The sequence below is a fragment of the Amphiprion ocellaris genome, chromosome 2 (genome assembly GCF_022539595.1).
Source record: "Amphiprion ocellaris isolate individual 3 ecotype Okinawa chromosome 2, ASM2253959v1, whole genome shotgun sequence".
NCBI lineage: Eukaryota > Metazoa > Chordata > Actinopteri > Pomacentridae > Amphiprion > Amphiprion ocellaris.
This window is the reverse complement of record NC_072767.1, coordinates 14,898,949-14,921,162: the sequence shown is the minus strand read 5'-3', so window position 1 is coordinate 14,921,162 and position 22,214 is coordinate 14,898,949. Positions and strand designations below refer to the sequence as shown.

The 22,214-nt window shown below is 37.9% G+C and overlaps 1 protein-coding gene across 1 annotated transcript; it reads left to right on the top strand.

The window, feature by feature from the left end:
• The first annotated feature begins 632 nt into the window (after nt 1–632).
• LOC111576745 (thiamine transporter 2-like) lies at nt 633–21,822 on the top strand. The gene is made up of 5 exons (XM_035953947.2): nt 633–839; nt 6,035–6,782; nt 14,005–14,197; nt 17,522–17,663; nt 18,880–21,822. Exons 1-5 carry the CDS (start codon nt 648–650, stop codon nt 19,021–19,023), a joined length of 1,419 nt encoding a protein of 472 aa, XP_035809840.2. The 5' UTR covers nt 633–647; the 3' UTR covers nt 19,024–21,822.
• Nucleotides 21,823–22,214: the final 392 nt, after the last annotated feature.

The window sequence follows — 22,214 nt, the reverse complement described above, 5'->3', positions numbered from 1 at the left end:
TGGGTGATATTTGTGGATGTGTCGAAGCAGTTATTTGTTAATATATATTTAATGCAGATGATGGAAAAATTATAGTTGGATTGCAAAGAAATGATGCTTTACATTGATTAATGCTTTGATGCTGAAGCATTGCATCATCAAACACCTTGTTTGGACTCCACTGGGTAATGGTGGCAGAAGTTAAACAGGTGCACAGTATGTACAGACTCAGTAATGTTGTACACACCACACACACGCACGCACGCACGCACGCACGCACGCACGCACACACACACACACATTCATACATATTCCTCTGCTTGACTTCCACCCCTTTCACAATATCTGCAGGAATGAGGGTGTTTTTGTATAAAGACAGAATAGGAGACAGTATTTATTACAACCTGCAGGAGCCCCAGGGGCTCACCGCCTCATATTTCATCTTAATGTATCTTCACTCACAGCCTCACATTTTTTCCTGTTTCGCCGTAGCCAGGAAAACTTCAGAGGAGAGCAGCAACAATGGCAAAGCAGGTGACTTGGTGTTCACAGTCAGCCTCACCTTGGCCTTATCTGGGGCTTCTATATCTCAACAGATTAAACTGCCTAAATTAGACTGTGCTCTCTCTGGATGCATACAGACGTCCCCGGGGAGCAGCAGAGGAACGATGGGCTTTTGCTGGAGCAGGGAGTGTGGCAACAGGCCTTGCTGGGCAGGCTATTATGTGCCCTGCCATGCTGGATGGGTGGGCCCCACTGTGCTGCTCTGCATCTATGGTTTCTGCTCCATGATGAGGCCCATAGAGCCCTTTGTGACAGTGTTTCTCACGGGGACTTATAAGAATCTCACCACTGAGCAGGTGAGGTACTGAGCTATGAAATTAAATATGCTACTGCTGTGCAGTGATGGAGGGCCTTGATTTTTAAGATTTTCGATCCTTATTTTAGATATATATTGTATATGTACTACATGAGTCATGTATGTTATTGAAAACAAAGTTATGCAAATATAATGGGTGTTCAGTTTCAATGAACATTTGAAACAACAGAAGTTATTTAAAAACATGTTTCAAATTACAGGATGCAGATTTAAAATATTAAATATATTCACAATATACACTACTGGTCAAAAATTTGGGGTCACTTACAAATGTCCTTATTTTTGAAGGAAAAGCCATTTTTTTCAATGAAGATAACATTAAATGAATCCTAAATACAGTCTAGACATTGTTAATGTGGTAAATGACTATTCTAGGTGGAAACGGCTGATTTTTAATGGAATATCTCCATAGAGGTACAGAGGAACATTTCCAGCAACCATCACTCCTGTGTTCTAATGCTACATTGTGTTAGCTAATGGTGTTGAAAGTCTAATTGATGATTAGAAAACCTTTGTGCAATTATGCTAGCACATGAATAAAAGTGTGAGTTTTCATGGATAACATGAAATATCCGTGTGACCCCAAACTTTTGAACAGTAGTGTATGTAAGTGGCAGTATGATCATAAACCATGATCCATAAATATAAATTAAATAATTTTCACATGCAGTGGTTAAGCATCCAGTTTAATGTAGTAAACTATCAGTTTAAACCACACATGCATTTGAATATAAATGCTCAATGACTGTGTAAAAGACTTTAGAACTGACCTCCACTGTCATGACTAATGGCTTTTCTGCATTTCATTTCCTTCTTCTTTTGAGCTGTGTAGGGAGAAAATCTAAAAGCATAAAATTAAAACAAATGTCGAAAATTACAATGGCAGACGATAGTGGCAGAAATGACAGTACCAACAAAACTAATATTCGATAAATATGGGTGATTTTTCAACTATTGGATTTGAACAAACATGGCAATTGTGTTCTGATGACAGCGCTAGAGAAGGTCAGTGTTAAAAGCTTTGATTATACTCCCCTGTTGACACCGACTGCTGGAAACTACAGATGTGTTGTTAATATATCACTTTTCTTGCTCAGTGAAATGCCGTTGAAGGGCTCTATTCCAATAATGGAAAGTAGGTATTTCACACATGCATTATGGCAAACACACTATCTCTGAGCATGTGCACTATTGCCCTCGTAGCAAAGTCACCATTTGGACAGAAATTTTGGGTTCAACATAGATGTCTGCAGACACTCCTGGCCTGGGATGATGACAAAATTTACCAAACTGCGTGGACCCTTGTAAACTTGACCACAACTGTCTGCATCCACGGCATGTACGGCATGGGCAATCGTGCACATGCTCAGCAGTACAGTGTACAGCATGGAGACACAACCTACTGAACCTGTATGGAATGGAGTCCTCCAAGCAGACAACAGTGTCCACATCTGTCTGTGTGTGCATCCACAAGGGACTAAAATCAATCCTTAAAGATCCAAGATCAAAAGTAGTAAGATTTATTCACTGGAGACTTTAAATATCACAATAAAAATGTATTATAGCTCATTTTTGTGATACCATTGTTGTCTCTCCATTCCATACTGCATTTTCTTTCTAATTTGTTTTTTTTTTCATGTGTCAAAGGACAAAGAAACCAAATGAAAAATTCTCGGTCTATGTAGTTTGCCTTTGAGGGTGCTGCTGATAGATATCTTTCATTTAAAAAAACAATGTGCAATGAGAAAAGAGGCACTACTAAAGGAAGAAGATCTCAGAAAAATGTGAAAAAGCATTACCTCTTTATCTTTGAGCCCTTTAATTTTTACAAAGTTAGAAGGAGCATTATCATTTCAAAGTCACTTCTTGAATCATTGAAGCATGTATTGCATCACTGCAAGTCCAACATGGCACAGAATGTTCATTTCTTGTTTCCTAGCTGCCAACACAGTGTATACTGTTTTACATGCTATACTATTGCAGATGAAGTGGAATTAGGACACAGCTCTTATCTTGGGCTAAGATGACCGAATGGTTATGCCAAAGGCAATAACTAGAATCCTTCCTCAGACAACCAAGAATATAGAAGTCAGATTTCATAGTAGTTTAGAATGTTGTTAAGATATAGCATCTTGCTTACTTAATGCCAAAGGGCAAATGTGTCAAATACTTGCAGCTATTAGATAACCGGTTTATCAGTCACATGGTGTATTAATCTTTTATTTTAGAGGAAGGATCCACATTGTAATATTCATTGCTCCCTTTCATTATTAACCAACATGTTATTGTCTCTCGATACATGAAAGATTCATGTGCAACTGCAGCAAAGTGACGTAAGCATGAATTAGACATCAGCAGACCTGTCATGTTTGGCCTACATGACAAAGTTTGGTGGAGACTGAGGAGAACAGCAGAGCCTTTTCAGTATCATGCCTCACTGGTGGCATTAAGAAGAAAATGGGGTCCTTCACACCTCCTCAATGACAATCACTTTGTGATGCACAAGGCACAATGAGATATGCATTGTTCACACAAATTATAGCAGCCACACTCAAGGTGCACTCGTTTGGTGCTCACCCATGTGTGATGCAAATTACCTTTAAAACTTATGGTCCCGAGTGGCTTTTGAGATAAGTTAGATAAATACAGATTGTAAAGAAAGTTCACACAGAACTAATTAAATTTCCTGTTCAAAACACGAACAAAATCCATTTATTACTAGGGTGAGTTTTAGACTTAGGTAGTTCACGGTGGAGTACTACCCTGCTTTTCTTTTTAGGTACATTTAGACAGAATGCAATAAGATTTTTTGTGTTGCTTTTTACAACAAATCACTGCTGGGGTGTTTTTGAAGTTCAAGTTTATTCCTAACAAATGCAGTATCTCAACTGTACAGACTTTAGCCGTAGGCGGCTCTTAGATGCACAGATCTCTAAAGCTACCTTAAAATGGAGCTCTTTTATGTATTTTTTCTCCTGTTTCTGTCATACTTTTACATTTTTAATTCACATTCAAATGTGCTCGGCTTCTACAGATACATCTCAGTTTCGGTGTACTATGCCATGCCTGTAGTGTTAATTTTGTCAAGAAAGACTATGACAAAAAGAATTTGTTCACCATCTATTATTCATGACAAAAACAAGCCTACAACTAAACAAGAAAAGCACTCAGAGTGCAGTTCTCTGCCAAGGCTGCTCAGTCGTTGTATTATTTCCAGTGGATGAAATCTTGAAAACATTTGTGGCACAAATCACAACACTATAGAATGTGGCTATTTAATATAGATGTACCCACAAACAAAATGACCTTGTGTTGAGCACAGGTGTGTGTTATGCATGTGTACGTTAGGTACAAATACTGACTCGCGTGACCTAAATATGTTGCGGCCGGTGGGAATTGATGAGATTTGGAAACACCCCCACAATTTAATCAATTGTTCCTTGTTTCATTTCCGACGGATAAGTCCCAATAAGTCCGCAGCGAAAGATTTGTAGTAGGATTGCAATCATGTGATCATCAGCAGGCAGCTGATGTAGTGTTCACTTGTAGTCATAGTTACAGTGACGTCATGCCGCTATCTCGCAATGACACAGAAATCTTTAACAAATCTCTGGATCCAGACTATAAGCCGCATCACTGCCAAAATCTAATCAGTTGGTCCTTGTGTCATTTCTGGCCTTCCCTGAAAATTTCATCCAAATCCGTTAGCCCATTTTTAAGCTTTGAGTTGCTACGAGACAGACAGACAAACATACGCCAACTATCACATAACTCTGCCGTTCCTTGGTGGAGTAACAAAAAATAATATTTCAAGAATATTTCAGGATCGGTGGAATCACACATTGCTGCTCCTAATTAACCTCCACCACCCAAAATGTGTCCTGTTCAGTAGATGGATCAGTTTGACTGCTGTTCAGTCAATGATAAAGCATATCAGGCAGTAATGCTATCTGGTAGTTCTTCAAAGAAACAGATTTACAAACTAACTCATAAAGCATCAATTAGCAGCTGAGACTAATTTTGAACATGAACAGGCATTTTTAAAAGCTAAGCTAACATTAATCTACAACTACTAATGTACCACAGGTCTTGTGGATGCAACTTTAACATTACCAGCGATAATGTTGGCAACCACTGAGCATCTCTCCTCAACTTAAACCCAGACAGTAAAGAGAACTTTGGCGAACAAGTGAGTGAATCATCTGCTGAATGAGCTGCTGTTCTTCAGCAGAGAGAGCATGGAGATAGGTGAGCACAGAGAGCGGTTCAGAGTTCGACATTATAACTTGATTTGCTGAGGAGAGACCATCTATTGTATCAGTGCAGAGCAGAGTGACATTGACACTGAGCCTTTTCCATTAAACCGACCATAGAGTATAATAACACCTGTTACCATGGTAACCCTGCACAAAGTTGGCAACAACTGTGGCCTCAAAGTGCTTTACTAGTGTTCTACTACTACTACTTCAAGCAGCCTCTGTTAATTGAAAATGAGGTTATCAATTGATAACACAACATAAATGGTGTTTTCCTTCTGGCAGCAGTAGTTGTTCAGTTTGCATTAAATTCATACAAAAATCACTTGTGATCACATCTATGCACTGTTTTCTGTACTTCCATTGTGTTGTAGCAGTAATGGTGAATCCAGAGCAGGAATAGCTCCATCAGTACCAATGAAAACTACTTTATAGAAGTCATTGATGAATGCATATACAATGTTTGTACCAACAATAAAAGGTCATGAAAATCTTAAGTAATATCATTTTAAGCAGAAGTCAAGAGATCAAATATTCTAGAGTTCTGCCAATAATGGTACATATTTGGAACGCTGACAACTTCCAGCTGCCGTCTATATGCAGATGTAGGTTGTAGGCCAAAGTAGAACACAAAAAAGAAGCTAACGGCAACAACTTAAGAACCATATTTAGCATAAATGGATCTGGCTTCCAAGATGAAGCCAGTCTGTGGATTTGCATAATATTCAAATTGATCAAATTGTGCTTCTTATTCATGCTGCTTCCTTTTCCGTCATGTACACGCAGAAGTCATTTTTCTTTGACAGTGAATAGAAATGAGACTGCATCTGGTGTGTGACTGTCATCATGTCTCAGATACACTCAACGGATCAGTTTCTAAAAATAATGACGTTTCCGTGTCATCTTCATCCATATCCAGGTGACTAGTCAAGTGATTCCTGTGTGGACTTACTCCAGGGCGGTCCTCCTGGTCCCAGTCCTCCTGATCACAGACTTCCTCAGATACAAGCCTGTTATCGTCCTGCAGAGCCTCACCTATGTCACAGCGTTTCTGCTGATCTTAGTGGGCTCGGGGGTCCACTCGGCTCAGCTGGCCTTTTTCTTCTACAGCATTGCCATGGCAGCAGATGTGGCCTACTTCTCCTACATTTACAGCGTGGTGCCGCCCAGCTACTATCAGAGGGTGACCGGTTATGTGAGAGCAGCCATACTACTGGGCTACGCTGCAGGTGCCTCGCTAGCTCAACTGTTAGTGTCTTTTGGTGTTCCCTTGTATTACTTAGCTGTCATGACTCTCATCTCTGTCTCCATAGCACTCATAACCTCCTGTTTTCTGCCCATGCCGAAGACTAGTTTATTTTTTAATGAAGCATATTCTGTAGACCAGACAAAGTCAAGTGTGGATGTTAACAACTCAGAGAGCTGGGACTTTTGGGTCAAGAGTGTGACGGCTGCCAAGTACGCTGGAATGATGTTCAGAACACTCATACTGGACTGTAAGAAATGCTATTCTTCTATGGCCGTGCTCTTTTTCTGCATATGGGCAGCTACAGGGAGGTGTGGCTTCTACCAGGTGTCAAGCTACGTCCAGGTCCTCTGGGTATATATACAGCCCAATAACTTCACAGCCTACAATGGAGGAGTGGATGCCATCAGCACATTGTCAGGTAAACTAGAGTACAAATGATTTGTTGTGCATTCACAATTTCATTGCAATTGCATCCCCTGTCTCCCCTCATCTTGTCTCTATTCCTACACTTGCACAAAAAGGTTCATTTCAAGCTTTTACGTTTTTGTGTGTGGATCGGTCTGAGTCACTTTGTTTCCCATTTACAGACTAAATGGCTGTGTATGAACACAAACACAAGAACAGACAGCCTCCAGGCCATGAGGAGATACTCACTAAATTTGACAAGTGTTGTGGATTAGAATTGCATACAAATGTTGAATTACAAATAAAAAAATCAGTAAAACAATTTTCAGGTAGTTGTACTATAGGGCACAAGGTCATTGGCGTAATATAATTTAACTTTCCTCAAGATTAAAAGCTTTATTGTTACATGCACTGATAACGAGTTGTGCCATTCACTGAAAAGCAGTTTTTGCTGTCAAAAGTATTTAAAAAGTAAAAGGAACATATGGCACTTGATGCTTTATTTACTGATTATCCTAGCTTGAGAGCAGTGCAACAAACACAACACGAGGACATTGTCTTATCAAAGCATATATGAGCAGTATTTTAGAAAACACTCACCTGTTTGCTCATACATCATAAACGGCACAGCATAGCCATTCATTTGGGGCCATGTCCCTGGTCACATGACAAATGTGGGTCCAAATGTGACTCTCATTTTGGTTATTTTTGATAGAAAGATTGATGTAATGACTGTGACATTGCCCATAGGTTTAGCACCATTTTAAAACCGTTTCCATTTTTCTCTTTGAAATGGGACATAATGAGTGAGTGTTGCATGCTGTAACAACCTGTAAATCACAAGGTAGCCGCACCCTAAAACATGTCCAGGTTCATTTTCTATTTAGCTATAAACTGGACCAGAATTTACAAAATGAGTGTCAAGCTCTATTGAAGCAAACTTCAAACTAACAACTGAGACCATAGAGTCTTTAGGACAATGTTTACTTATGAAACAAATCAAGTGAAAGAGGAATAGTTTTCTCATAAACTTCTATACAATGAAACTTCTTTTTGCAGTTTGAGGAGTCGCCCCCTGCTGGCTAAAAGAATGTATGCTTAAGGTACCTCCATGTTCGCTTCACAGTAGAAATATCAGATTCTGTTGCAGCTAAATTCTCCGCTACTTTATGAATGAGTCATTGAGTTTGTGTGACTGCTGTTGTTTTTTCTGGACAGGTAGAGTATGGTAGGTTTAGAATCAAAAACATTTATTGGCTGAGGCTGAAAACTCCAATGATGAAGTAGTGAGAGAGAAAAACAAGAAACCTACAGGTTGTAAATCCAAAACAAGTTAAGCTACACTTAAAAGCCCCGTATAAAGCAAAGAGGAACTTCAGAATCTGTTGATTTCTATGAATGGTCAAGCACTAGCTGTGACATTACATGCAGTCATTTGAATCATTAGAATATCAATTAGTGCATCTTTACAAGTATTTGAGTTGTTTTTCCACACATATCTATATCAATATATATCTATATATATATATTTATATCTATACACATAGATAGATAGATAGATAGATAGATAGATAGATAGATAGATAGATAGATAGATAGATAGATAGATAGATAGATAGATAGATAGATAGATAGATAGATAGATAGATAGATAGATAGATAGATAGATAGATAGATAGATAGATAGATAGATAGAGAGATAGATAGATAGATAGGTGTGAGTGTGTGTGTTTGTATGTATACTCATCTCAGGAAATTTCCAACAAAGGAATTTACTGTAGACTTAGTTGAAAACAATCACATATATGTATCAGACCACAGTTCATAAAATAAGTAAATTAAACTACAGTCTTTTGTGTAATCCTTTGTGTTTACTGAGAAGAAAGACTCTTTTTGCCTGTGATAGATTTAAGGCAGCGACTTCTCTTAGGCAATATTTAAGTACTCTGGTGAAACTACCCTGTCTGGGGAACAGCGCTGTCTAAAGGGCAAACTAAGGGGACAAATGTTCCTTTCTTGTCAATCCAGAAGCCGCAAGATTCATGTCTCACAAAAATACAAATATGAAGCAAACACATTTGAGGCCATTGTAATTTGTCCCCACAAAAAAAAACCACATCCTCCAATGGCGACACCAATAATTGTTGCATGTTATAGGGAGACAAATCTCCAGAAGGAGACAATGCAACAGACATAAGGTTTGATGAAGACATTTTAACAGCAGATGTGAGTGTGTGAGTGGTGGAGAAATTATTAGGATGCAGAGTAGCAACACTGAAATAGACAATAATGGACACAACCACTGTATATGCATTTTAAACAGAAGTGGTTCAGGGTCTTGTGAGAAAACATCTATACATTTTCATTAAAGCTCTTGGGTGTTGTATGCATTCTATCTACTCTACAAAATAAAAAATAAAAATAAACAGACAAAGAACGAAAACACAATCTTTTCCACTATCAGTATTTCACAACCCCCAAAGCACAGGAGACAATAGAAGTAGCATTAATTAGACTATTTAATTGCCTACTCTCATCCCCATATGGGTATAGCAGCTGCTACTATCCAGCCACTGCACTTATATTGATTATAGTACTGATACATTTCTGTATTCCCCAGAAACCAAAGGCAATTACTCTGTGTAAACCACATCCAGCTGTATGCCTTTCACTTGTAAATGTTTCCGCCCAACATGCAGTCAAGCTGTAGGGCCCATGTCGGATATTTCCCCAAAGATTCCTGTTGTATTTTTCTCTATTCCACACTTAGAAAACATCCCTGAGGGAAAAACCTGGTGGAAACTGATAGGGAAAATATGAATATGGATTACACACATGATAAAATATGGAGCAAAAGCACGACATAATTTACTATTTTCATATTCAGCATATTAATGACTGTATGCCCTGGAGTTTGAAAGCAACATTTTTTAGAAGCTCATTGGTATTAAGATAAAATGAAATGTGTATGTGCATGCAGAATAAACTGAGTTAGGTTAGTTTTGCATAGTATGATTGTCAAGGAGAAGGTCTTCCAGGGCACTTCGACCCATCTATTTATCTGTGGTCTAAAGGACTAATTGCAAGTCATTTACACATCAAACACCTGTTTCAAGTTAATGAATAATATATTCACAACATGGTTTCTGTCAGGACATTTCCCTCTCCATGTCAGGGCTTTCCACTGCTGAATATAGTTCCATTTAGACACATTGGAAAGCAATGTGATGTAATTCAAATCTTACTACCCTGATGACATTGTGCATACAGTATAATGTTATCTAATCAGTGTGAAAAGCCAACATGAGGTCACAATACCTCCCTCTGTGTGCTACTCATTACAAGCTAGTAAGTTTTGTAACCCTTCATGCAGCTTGTGTTTCGGATTTCAGAGCAATCACAGAGAATCTGGCGATCTAACATGGAAATTGATGTCCAGGGTCAGACTGATGTGAGTTCAAAGAGCTTGGACATTTTAAAAAGCAGGAAAAGCCTACGGACAGGTGCTATTGATCATAGGAAATAGGATCCAGGTGTGATGCTGGTGTGTCGGTGTATCTGTCCAGACTAAAATATCTCAACAATCTATTTGATTGGTGGGTATAAAATTTTGCAGCGATGTTTAATATTCCCAGTGACATTTTCTCAAGTGCAACAGGTCAAAATTTTTAATTGGCTGAATATTCGAAAACATGCGATACACATCTTTGTTCACTGATGTTTCCCAGGTTTGTCAATCTCAGGCTCCACTATACTCTCAGGGCTTTTCCCATTATACTAATATCTCTCTTTGCCAGAGTTGACAAATAAGAAATAATCCATTACGTCATGTCAGCTTTAAGTGATGGCAGTTACTTCTGACATGCTCCACAGCTGTATCGCATGTCAAATGAAACCAATACTCATGAAAGTGTAGCATTTATATTTGATAAAAGACTCAAGACACCCATGTGTTTTCTCGTTCAAACCTCCTCCAGAGGCCTCATCTCTTAAAGGATGCATTTAATCAGTTGACAGATTTTCAATGCGCCTGCTTTGCATGTCATCAGCCCATTAAATTGCTATCATCTTTATAGATCATTCTCAGACATATGGGCCATTTAAAGGGCTGATAACATTCGAAGCAGGAGCTCCATGATGGTGAAGGGGGAGTGATTTCTGGGTCAATGAAGAAGAGAAGATACACACAAGTTAGCGTTATGAAAAAAAACCCTGGTTGCTGCAGTCCACTCAGTCTTTGTGGATGCGATTGCTACCCTCTTTAGCTCTGCAAAACAATCATTGCTGGCTGAATGCATTGTGCCAGTTTGGGAATGTCACTGCAGAAACACAAGATTTAAAAGTTTTTTTTATACTATGAAATACAGGAATAATTACCTGGCACTGATGGACACTGATTGATATAATCAGCATTTTGTGATTTCTTTTGGCAAGGGTTTGAATATAACACTCATTCATCCAGCTTTAATTAACTACTTGCAAAACATCTCCCATGAGCGTCTTCTGCATGAAATGTTTAGTGCTAATTAGCTATTGCAAGCACTGTATGTAATATATTAAGCATCATCATGTCAGCACTGTCATTGTGAGTGTGTTAGCATCCCAATGTTAGCATTCAACTCAAAACATGATTGTGGACACTTAATCTTGCTAATATGTTTCTCTCAAGTGGGTGACAGTTCAATCACTCAAGCACGTCTTTAATCAAAAGTGAGAGACACCGCATTTGTCACCAGACTGCAAGGGAAACAAGCAGACAAGAGATTGTAAGAGCTATTAAAGAGTAAATGGCAAATAGCTTTTTAATTCCAAATATATGCAAAGTTAAAACACATTTGCTCTTCATTTCATTTGTTATTTAAGGCAGATTAATGCCCATTCTGCACCTTAGTATACACTGATCAGTCACACCATCCTAATATTGTATGGATACCCCATGTACCACTAAGACAGACTTGACCCATCAGACCACCGACACAGGACCTCTGGGGGTGTCCTCTGGTGTCTGGCACTGGGATGATGTTGGCAGCAGATCCTTTGGGTCCTGTGGGTTGCGGGATGAGACATCTGTGGTCCAGGTTTGTCCCGGTGCATCCTGCTGATGCTTGACCAGATTAGGACCTGGGGAGTTTGGAGTCAGCTCAAAGCCTTTTGTGTTTTTGCTCAAGCATCTCTTGGGCAGTTTTGGTGGTGTGATGGGGTAAACTGTCCTGTCTGGGAGTGCTGTGATCATGGGGTTGTAAGCTTGGTCTGCAACAATGTTTAGGGTGGTAAAGTCACAGTAGCATCCACATGAATGCCTGGAATAAAAATTTCCCTGCAGAATCACGTTTTACAAGAGAATCAGTGATATTTACTTCACCAGTCAGTGGATGTATTGTTGTGGTTGCTCGAGTTCAATACCTTTGTTCAAATCCAGTACATGAAGTAGTGAGCCCTGAATGCAGTTAGGTGGAAAGAAGGGGAGTGGAGATCTGTTTTCACTCAGAACAATATATCTCTCTTTCTAGACCTACCGACACACTGTCATACATACTGTATGCATTATTATTAACTGTAATCATGACCTTTCCATAAACAACAGTTGTAGTTGCCAGACCTTAACTTCATCAATATAACTGAAGCACAATCATTCTCTAACCTCAACCAAACTGTAGTAAAACTCAACACATTACAGGGAGCTGTTCCGTTTTCTCCAAGATATATTTCTCAAAACTAATTGCTTATTACGGTTACCCTCCTTACATTCAAGATGTCTTTAAGTTCCCTTTTATGCTGTCTGAAAACATGGTTTTAAAAAAATAAATACATACGTACATACGTCTTATTAAAATGAGATTTCCACATGTCTTTGGTATTTAACATGGACTCCTGCAATGTGAGCATACTGCAGAACCCTGTTGTATTATTGATCTGTCCCTGTGAAGCTGTACAACCAGCTCCTGCTGACCTCGCTAAGCTTCCAATTGACACTTCTCTGGAAACTGGTCTAATTATTCTGTCTCCATTTGACCCCAGCCTGCAAATCAGAGCCAGGGGGATTGATTAACTCCATCTTAGATACACTGACTGGCTTGGGCGGTGTTTATGTGGGACTATTAGCACTGATTGATCAAGCATGGACCAGGAATCAAAAGAAATACACAGCCTCTGTTTATATTTCAGTAGATAAAGAGCTGTAAATGAAAGGATCCATCTCTCAGGGGAGTCAGGGAGTGTGTATTTACACTCGCCTCACTGATTGTGACTCAGGTTTAGTTTGTAGTTACCTTTAAGCAATTAGAAGTACAGCCTGACAAGATGGCTGTAGTCACGAGAAACGTGGGGGATGTGTTGCAAACAAGTTCAATTAATGGGAGAGGAAGAGATAGAAAGCAAGGGTCAAAACCAGAGAGAATGTCAGAGGATAAAAAGAGGATATAAGTCAGACTCCTAAAATAATCAATGCTTCGAAGATTTAGTGTCTAAAGTCCCCAAATTCACTTCCACCCACAGGGATAAAGGTCTCACAGCTCCCTCATATGAGGAGATAGAGCCCTGCTGTGTGTCAGAGATGCACTGTGCCACCCTGTGGCTGAAATGAGAAACATCACTTTCCTAAATGAATATTACCAGCATAGACTTTTAACTAAGTGGGGCTTTAATGTCGTATGTCAGTGTCAGAGAAGGGAAAAAAATGCTTGATTTATTGTTTTAAGTTGTGAGCTGTGAAACCAGACTGCATACATAAATTTTCAATGTGTTACATATTAATCTGCCTGTGAGATTTTACTTTTGTTTCCCCTTTCTGTAGCCAAATTAACATACACCACACATATTTATCCATTGTATAGTGTCTGTTACCAGTGCTGGTTCACGTTGTTGATGCTTTCTATACAGTCTTTGTCAAGATTATTTGCTGTTTAGAGAGACACAGTAAGGCAATGTGTTCAATTTTGCTTTACAAATAAAAAAAAAGAATGTGAGTCTGTAACATAGATGACAGAAAACAGTGGCATCTTTTTAAAGCCTTAGAAATTAGAGCAAAATCATATCAAGAGCATGAGTGTCCTCCCACCACAGACATTGCTTTTCATTTTCTCAACTACATGGTATGTGGTTTCATTACCCTTTCTTTCGTAAATTCAGGGACAGGGAGAGTTTTTCCCCTCTGTGTTTGCATAAATATACCCACAATGGACCTCAAATCCCTGTGCTGACTCTCCGTTTGTAAAAGTGATCATGTTCTCGTTTAGGAGCTGCAGCCAGTGTTGCTGTGGGCCACGTGTCTCTGGAGTGGTCTGTGTGGGGAGAGCTGGTCCTGGGGGGCTTCACGCTCCTGATAGCTGGGGCTTTATTCCTGATGGATCTAACTGGCAACATCTGGATCAGCTACACATTCTTCTTCCTCTTCAAAACAGTTTACATGCCACTCACCACCATCTGCACGTAAGATTACATAATGGATATGCCAGCTGCCAAATGTTTGTCATCTGTTTAGACATTTAAAAAAAAAAGAAAAGAAATGTATTTCTATATGGTGTGGATTTATGCATGGTTCAACAATGTAAAAATTATACAGACTACCGTTCAAAAGTTTGGGGTCACCCAGACAATTTTATGTTTTCCATGAAAACTCACACTTTTATTCATGTGCTAACATAACTGCACAAGGGTTTTCTAATCATCAGTTAGCCTTTCAACACCATTAGCTAACACAATATAGCATTAGAACACAGGAGTGATGGTTGCTGGAAATGTAGATATTCCATTAAAAATCAGTCATTTCCAGCTGGAATAGTCATTCACCACATTAACAATACCTAAACTGTATTTCTGATTAATTTAATGTTATCATCATTGAATTTTTTTTTTTTTTTTTTTTTTTGGCAGTTTATTAGTCAGTCTTGTCCAAGCTATCTGGAACTAAATGAACTTCAGATTCAATTATCTTGAGTCACTCTTGACTTGGCAGATTCACATCCTTTGTTGTGTAAACTGGCTGCCCCATTACCTTGATTACTGTCATTGTTGGTGGACCACCTGACTTCACAACTATTTCACACCTGGAGACGTGGTCGTTAATGGACCATAAGCCATGTAACCTGGAGTGAATATATATTCTGGTACTCCCCATTAGTCAGAACTGAAGAAGCCTTTTGGATGAAAGTGAAATGTCTTCAAGAACCTACAAGAGAAGTCCAGTTGATTTCTACTGAAGCTCCTACTATTACCATGACCTGGATAACTGAGAATCTTAGAAAAGAACAGCCACTTTATTATCAGCCAGAACATACACTAGTTGGTGCACATCAGACTGAAATTTCGATGCAAAAAGCTTGTCATCGGATCTTCTTAGACATATTCAGATTAAATCAATTTTAGCTTGGAATTATTATCTGAAATATCTTCACAGCTATTGGATGGATTCTACAAACATGTATTTTCCTGAAGCGAGAGATTCTAATGGCTTTGATTATCCCTATATATTCCTCTATTTTCACCTCAGACTGAGCTGTAGCTACTCTGTGCCCTGACCACCAAGTGAGGGATGCAAAAGAGATGTTTTTCTCACTGCTTCATCTGAATAAAAAAAGGAAATCAATAAATAATAGCATTGGCAATACCCTAAAGGTGCCTTTTGGGGTTGTCTTATAAATACACAAAAGTTATATTGACATTCACTGTTACACAAGAATACACCATGTGCCCTTGAGCTCAGTGTTGAAGCAGTGGATTTTTAAAGGAATAATATCCTAGTTGCTGCATATGTCGAAGTTTTACCACCTGAAAATGAATATTATAATGTGAAGCACATGCTTGCATATGTATAATTGTGTTTGTACATAAGATAAACAAAATGGGGACCCAACCTGAGGTCTAGTTTCAGAAACTCCACAAAGAATATTTTTTCAGTCATTTATGAGTCTGAACAAGCATGCTTTGTGTTTGGTGCAGTTAGCAAATGTTTGCATATTAACACTATCAGCTGAGATGGTGAACATGCAGAACATTGGGTGCATTACTAAGACAGAGAATTGCTTCTAATGTCGAAAGATAGTATTTTAGTTTGTAAGAGAAATGAAAATTAATTTATTACACAACTAAACGAATGATTCCGTTCAACTAACTTTATAAAAAATACATATGTTCAACAAATAAGAAAAACATATAAGAAAGAAAGCATTTTATGTTTATAAAGCCACCCTTCTTTGCAGTTATTTTCTTGAGCCTTACATCCATGGAATTTTTTATTTTATTTTATTTTATTTTATTTATTTTTTTAAGATTTGTTCTCAGCCAATTTTAGACTCCCCACCACTGCAGACCTCTTCTGGTGGCACTGCTTTAAGAAAATGTCTCCCAGAAATTGACAGTGGGTTTTTGAGTCTATTTTGAGTCCATCTGCCACTCAGAAAGGTCCGACAAGTTCATCACTGATGACAGCAACCTGTACTCCTCCCTCAGCAGCCACATGGAATATCTCCGCTTTTATCTGCCCATAACAGCTTTGAAAAATCTGTCTTTCGGTACTTTCTGACTCAGTCTTGCCGTTTCAGTGTGTGGTTTGAACCTAATGGGGCCTGTGTGCTTCGGAACTCCTTCCCATCAACAATACCTCTGAGAACTTACATGCTTTTGTAGATTCCCAGGCAGGTTGCAGTTCTGAAATATGGTGGCAAAAGGTTTCTCCCAGCTTCAAGCTGAATTTTTTGTAATTCTCGTTTGAAGTTTTTCCTCTTTTTTTCAAGCCTGTTGACTCCCATTGATAAATGACTGCTCACATGAATGATGACACCTTAACAATGTGGCGATTTCAATCATTTTTCATCTTTTAGAGTCATTTACCATGTATATATTTTCTCTTATTGTCTGTTTGTTTGTTTTTTTTTACTTTTTTGTTTTTGCTTTTTATTTTACCAGCAGGAAAAAGCTCACATTTTTTGCACACTTAATTGTAAGTCATTCTTCTCTTTAACTAAAAGCCATCTCTCAGTCAAGCAATTAGATCACATGAAAGTGAGGTTTACATAGTTCAGAGTTTTAGAAAGTATTACTGAACAAAAAATCTGACCAAAACATCAAAAAGATGCCCACACTATCATTATCTGTTAAAAATACACTACCGTTCAAAAGTTTGGGGTCACTTAGAAATGTCCTCATTTTTTGACAGAAAAGCATTTTTGTTCAATGAAGATGACATTAAATTAATCAGAAATCCAGTCTAGACATTGTTAATGTGGTAAATGACTATTCTAACTGGAAACAGCTGATTTTTAATGGAATATCTCCATAGAGGTACAGAGGAACATTTCCAGCAACCATCACTCCTGTGTTCTAATGCTACATTGTGTTAGCTAATGGTGTTGAAAGGCTAACTGATGGTTAGAAAACCCTTGTGCAGTTATGTTAGCACATGAATAAAAGTGTGAGTTTTTATTTAAAAAAAACATGAAATTGTCTCAAACTTTTGAACAGTAGTGTAAGCAGGTTAACATGATCATCCATGAAGTCAAAGCTTCACTCTGCTTGAATCTCAACCTCACAGAGCAGCTAATATGGCTGGAGAATCAGTTTTGTTATAAAAGAGATTGTTTAAATCATCAGCTTCCAAAATTCAACCGAATCTGTTTTATCTTTATTTCGTTTTAAATTGTTGATTGTTGTTGGCTTTTCATGTAGTCCTATATAACTAATAAATTAATGTGAATTTCACACATCAATCAGCACCTAATTGGCACTTTCACAGTAATGAATGTATATTTGTCCCAGTTTCCAGATAGCCAAGAAGCTGAACAGGAGGCGCTATGCATTGGTGTTTGGTCTGAACAGTTTTGTAGGTACAGTCCTGCAGAGTGTCCTCACCGCCGTCGTCATCAACACCAAGTCTGTACAGCTTCCCATCACTTCCCAGGTACTGCAGCACACACACAAACAATAAGAAAATCCTATACTGATGACTTTATATTAATGTTATATACTGAAATTATTATAGATGTTTTAAATGTTATTTGTTAAAACAGTTTAAGCAGGCATTTGAGTAAAACTTTATAGAACGTTTTTGCTGTTGAGGCTATAAAGACCTTCAGAGTAAACAACAAACAGGAGCAGAGAAATACAAATGAAAAAGAAAATAAGCTGCTTTTGAATAAATCAATAAAATGAATAGAAGAGCACTGACAGAAAGAAATCTAAGAACAAAACGATGCCTTCGGGGACGGACCACTAGAGACAACAGAGAATAAATGGATGAACAAATTCAATCATGTACATGTCATCATGCCACCTCCTGTAAATCTCCTCTGTAGCCTCCTTGTCCAAAACGCAGCAGCTAGATTTCTTACCGGTTTTACCAGGACACATCACATCACACCTATCCTGGCTTCCCTCCGCTGGCTCCCTGTTTGTTTTAGAATTGATTTTAAGATTTTACTGATCATTTTTAAAGCTCACCAGGGTCTCGCCCCAAGCTACATATATGACCTGTTGACCCGTTATGAGCCTGCTGGCAGCCTTAGATCCTCAGGTGGATCCTTCTGGTCGTTCCAAAGCCGAGGCTTAAATCTCAGGGTGACCGAGCTTTCACCATCAGGATCTCGCCTTTGGAACGACCTGCCTGAGGAGATAAGACCTGCAGAGTCAGTAACTTCTTTTAAATCATTTCTGAAAACCCACTTTTATAGACTTGATTTTATGTGAAGTTTACTTTCAGTTTTATTTAGTTTTACTGTTTTATTTTGTGTTATGTCCTGTTTATTTTATATATTCTCTCGTTTTATTTTAATTTTAGCTGCCTGGTTCTTTTGTGTGATGTCGTCTCTAATTCTTTAATTCTCTAACCTTTTGATGTTAATTTCTAACTTTTAACCTTCAATGTTTGTCTTTAATTTTTAAACTGCCATGTTCCCTTGTATGCACTCTAATCTAGCTAATTATTCATTTCACTTACTATCATTTTTACTATTCATTTTAAATGACTGCTCTGACATGTCTCCTATATCTTGCTTGATTGTCTGTGTTGCATGTTTTAACTGTAAAAGCACTTTGTGAACACTGTTTTAAGGGTAAGTTATTATTATATTATTATTATTATCATCCTGAGTGCAAGTAATCCTCTCATTTTGTTTCAGTTTATCATCTACGCCTCGTACTTTGCTGCCATTTCCCTGCTGTTCACAGTCAGAGGTGTGTATACGGTGTTTCACATGAAGGCAGCCAGGAGGAGTGAGACAACAACTTGCCAGAGGGCTCACACCTGTGACGAGTTTGTGTGAGAAAATGTAAGGTTTTTAATAACAGTCAGCGCTGGGATCTATTACTGCTGCAGCAGCAATAAACGGGACCAGAGGTGTTATACCTGCATGTACATCAGGATATTCAATCAATCAAAGGATGGTTAATTATTTTTTTCCATCTGTCACCAGCAGGATTAAACTAAGTCTGCAGACGTGCTGTGCTTCTAACAGTCCCTAAGTATCGCCACTAGAGTGCAGTATATACTCAATATCGACCAAGCAGAGCACTGCATGGCAGCTCTGTGGTGCTTTAGTTTACTGGTGTAACTACTTAGTGCATGTATATCAGATATTACAGGTTTTGGACTTTTGAAGCTATTAATCTCAGAATCAGTTCATATGAGAATCATAAAACGTTTTGTGAAGGGGAATTTTTGGGTCTGTGTTTATTTTTTCAAGACAAACCCTTGTTGTCTGCATTTTTAACAACTCCATAATAGTTTTGTAAAATTTGTAAAATCATTAATCTCATAAGAAAGTATAAACTGATCAATCAATTGATCATTTATTATGTAATAACATGGCTTGGCCTTAAATTGCATTTTTTTTTTTTTTTTTTATGATTTATTCGAGCTCTAGTCATTAGAAAACTTTACATCATGAATGTAAAGTTTTTAGGAAGTTTGGTAACATTCAGGCTTGCCAGGACATTAAACATGTCTGGTTGTTGCAGTATAACCAGCAAAATTACATAACTAATGCTGAAACTACAGGGTAAAAATCAACAATGTAATTTAAACTTTGAAAATATACATTTCCCTAAACTGTGATGTTTAAATTGATTAAAATGATAATATTAAATTGTGGGGCGGCTTCCTAGGATCTTTCTGCATGGAGTTTGTTCTCCTGTGCAGGTGTGGGTTTTCTCCAGGTTCTCCAGGTTCCTCCCACAGTCCAAAAACATGCTGAGGTTAATTGGTGATTCTAAATAGTCCATAGATGTGAATGTGAGTGTGCTTGTTTGTCTCTATATGTAGCCCTGTGATGGACAGGTGATCTGTCCAGGGTGTCCCTTGTCTTCACCCTAAGTCAGCTGAGATAGACTCCAGCCCCCCACAACCCTAATGAGGATTAAGTGGTGTATAGATAATGGATGGATGGATATTAACTTGTGAATGACAGTTAACACATTACATTATTTTATTTTCTCTACATGCACATTATTTGTGTGGGATCTAACGTTTGCTTTTAAACTGCTGGTTTTACTGCAGCATCCTGAATCAAACACAGGTGTCTGCATCAAATCTCCTCTCCTTCTGTCCACACACCAACACCAAAGACTAATTTTCTGGGGAAAAAAAGCCATTTTTGTATTACCTAAAACAGTGCCAAAAGACATAGAAATAGCTTGATTTTAAATGTGCGCAGGTACATGTGGCACCATCAGCTACAAAAACAAGTGAGGGAGCAGAACTAAACTTCTTTCACTTGGAGGTTCATGTGCTGGGAGCAGGTCATAGCTGTTTGAAAAAGCAAGTGACATCATTTTTTAAAGGTTATCAAGCATGACACTCTCAATGCAGAGGCTGCCCGGTGCCATTATGACTAAAATAGATGTAGCACTTGTGCTTCATTTGTTTGCATCAAATGTGGTCAAACTGCAGCTGCGAATTTTCAGAGCAGCTTCAACAACATCGGTGTTTCATGACTCATTGCTATAAGGTCATTCAGGTACTTACTTTTCTGATTGGACTGAATTAATGTTTTTTTCTGGAGGTTTTTCAATTCTCACACTGACATGAGTCTTATTGTGCCTAAAAAAAATGTGTCTCTGATCTAGGTAATCTGAGGTTGTTCATTTTGGCCTTAAAGTGTTGTAGCTGTTCCTGACTAAAGTTGAGAATGTTTTTCAGGTCAAAGTTTCAAACAATAATGTGGAGCTTCAAGCATAAAAGCAGCGTGTTGTTGCCAGGTAACCGATCGACTTGTTTTTATGACTTGGAGTCTCTTTCAAAAAGGTCTGCAATTGCTACTGATGTTTGTGCGCATGAAGGCATAACCATGGTTATACATTTGTGTACAGACGTATATTTCCTGGAAGTAAATCAAGAGAAGTAGGGTTAAACATCTGTCATCCTCCAAGGAAACGTGACCTCACTGAAGTCACTTTAATGTTGAATTCTTAGCAGGTAGTGGGTAAACCAGATGCTCCAATTCTGCATGTTGATGACATTAGCCTAATTGTAATTCCAGTCGTCATTTCTAAACAACACAGAGCAATAAGCAAATGAAAAAAGCAAATGCCCTTCCTTAAGTGATCAGACTTCAGATGCATGTGTGATCACGTCTGACCTATAATTCATAATTACAACAGTAAGCTAATCAAGGTTCCAAGAGGGCTTACCGGGGCAGCCATTACTTGGAATGAGCTGACAAATTATGTGTGTCACACATTTTAATGGATCATATCTTGATGAAGACATGTCCCTTGGTGTTGTCTGGTGTTGCCATTAAGTCCCTTATTAAATGTATAGTGAAGAAGCTGCTTGTTGGCCTCTGAAAACTAGGGCTAGAAAATTAACAGCTAATTGTAATTTACTGCACAATATTAGATTAACATAAGTGGGGAAATTGGCCTGTTTTGTGCAATCAGTAAATGGAAAAGTCAACTTTAAAAAATGCAGGGAACACAGGGATAAGGTGGAGTGTGATAATCACTGGGTGTGCACAGGTTACTGTTATTAGTTATTTATTTCTTTAATGATTTGTTTTCAATATTTATGTGTTTTATTAGTTGGGTCATTTCTTTCCGTTGTGTTTTGCTATTGTATATTCATCATCATTCATTATTATTATTATTATTATTATTATTATTATTATTATTATTATTATTATTATTATTATTATTATTATTGTTGTTGTTATTGTTGTTTATAAATGGTAGTATTTTAAGAATTTAAAAAAGCAGGAAGAACAGATTTATAATCATTTGTGTAAGGATAAGGGGTGGGATTAGATAAATTTTGACTTCTTCCCACCCCTTTTTGAGCAACTTATTTTTTGTCTTTTTTTTGTTTTCTTTTTATGTTGAAATATTCAAAATAAATTTTAAAAAATCAAACATAAAATGCAGCATTGCCAAATTTAGACAATTGGCTGTTTAGGAATTATTTAAACACATGGGACACTAATAATGTAATGTTTTTTGTTTGTTTGTTTTGTTTTTTGCA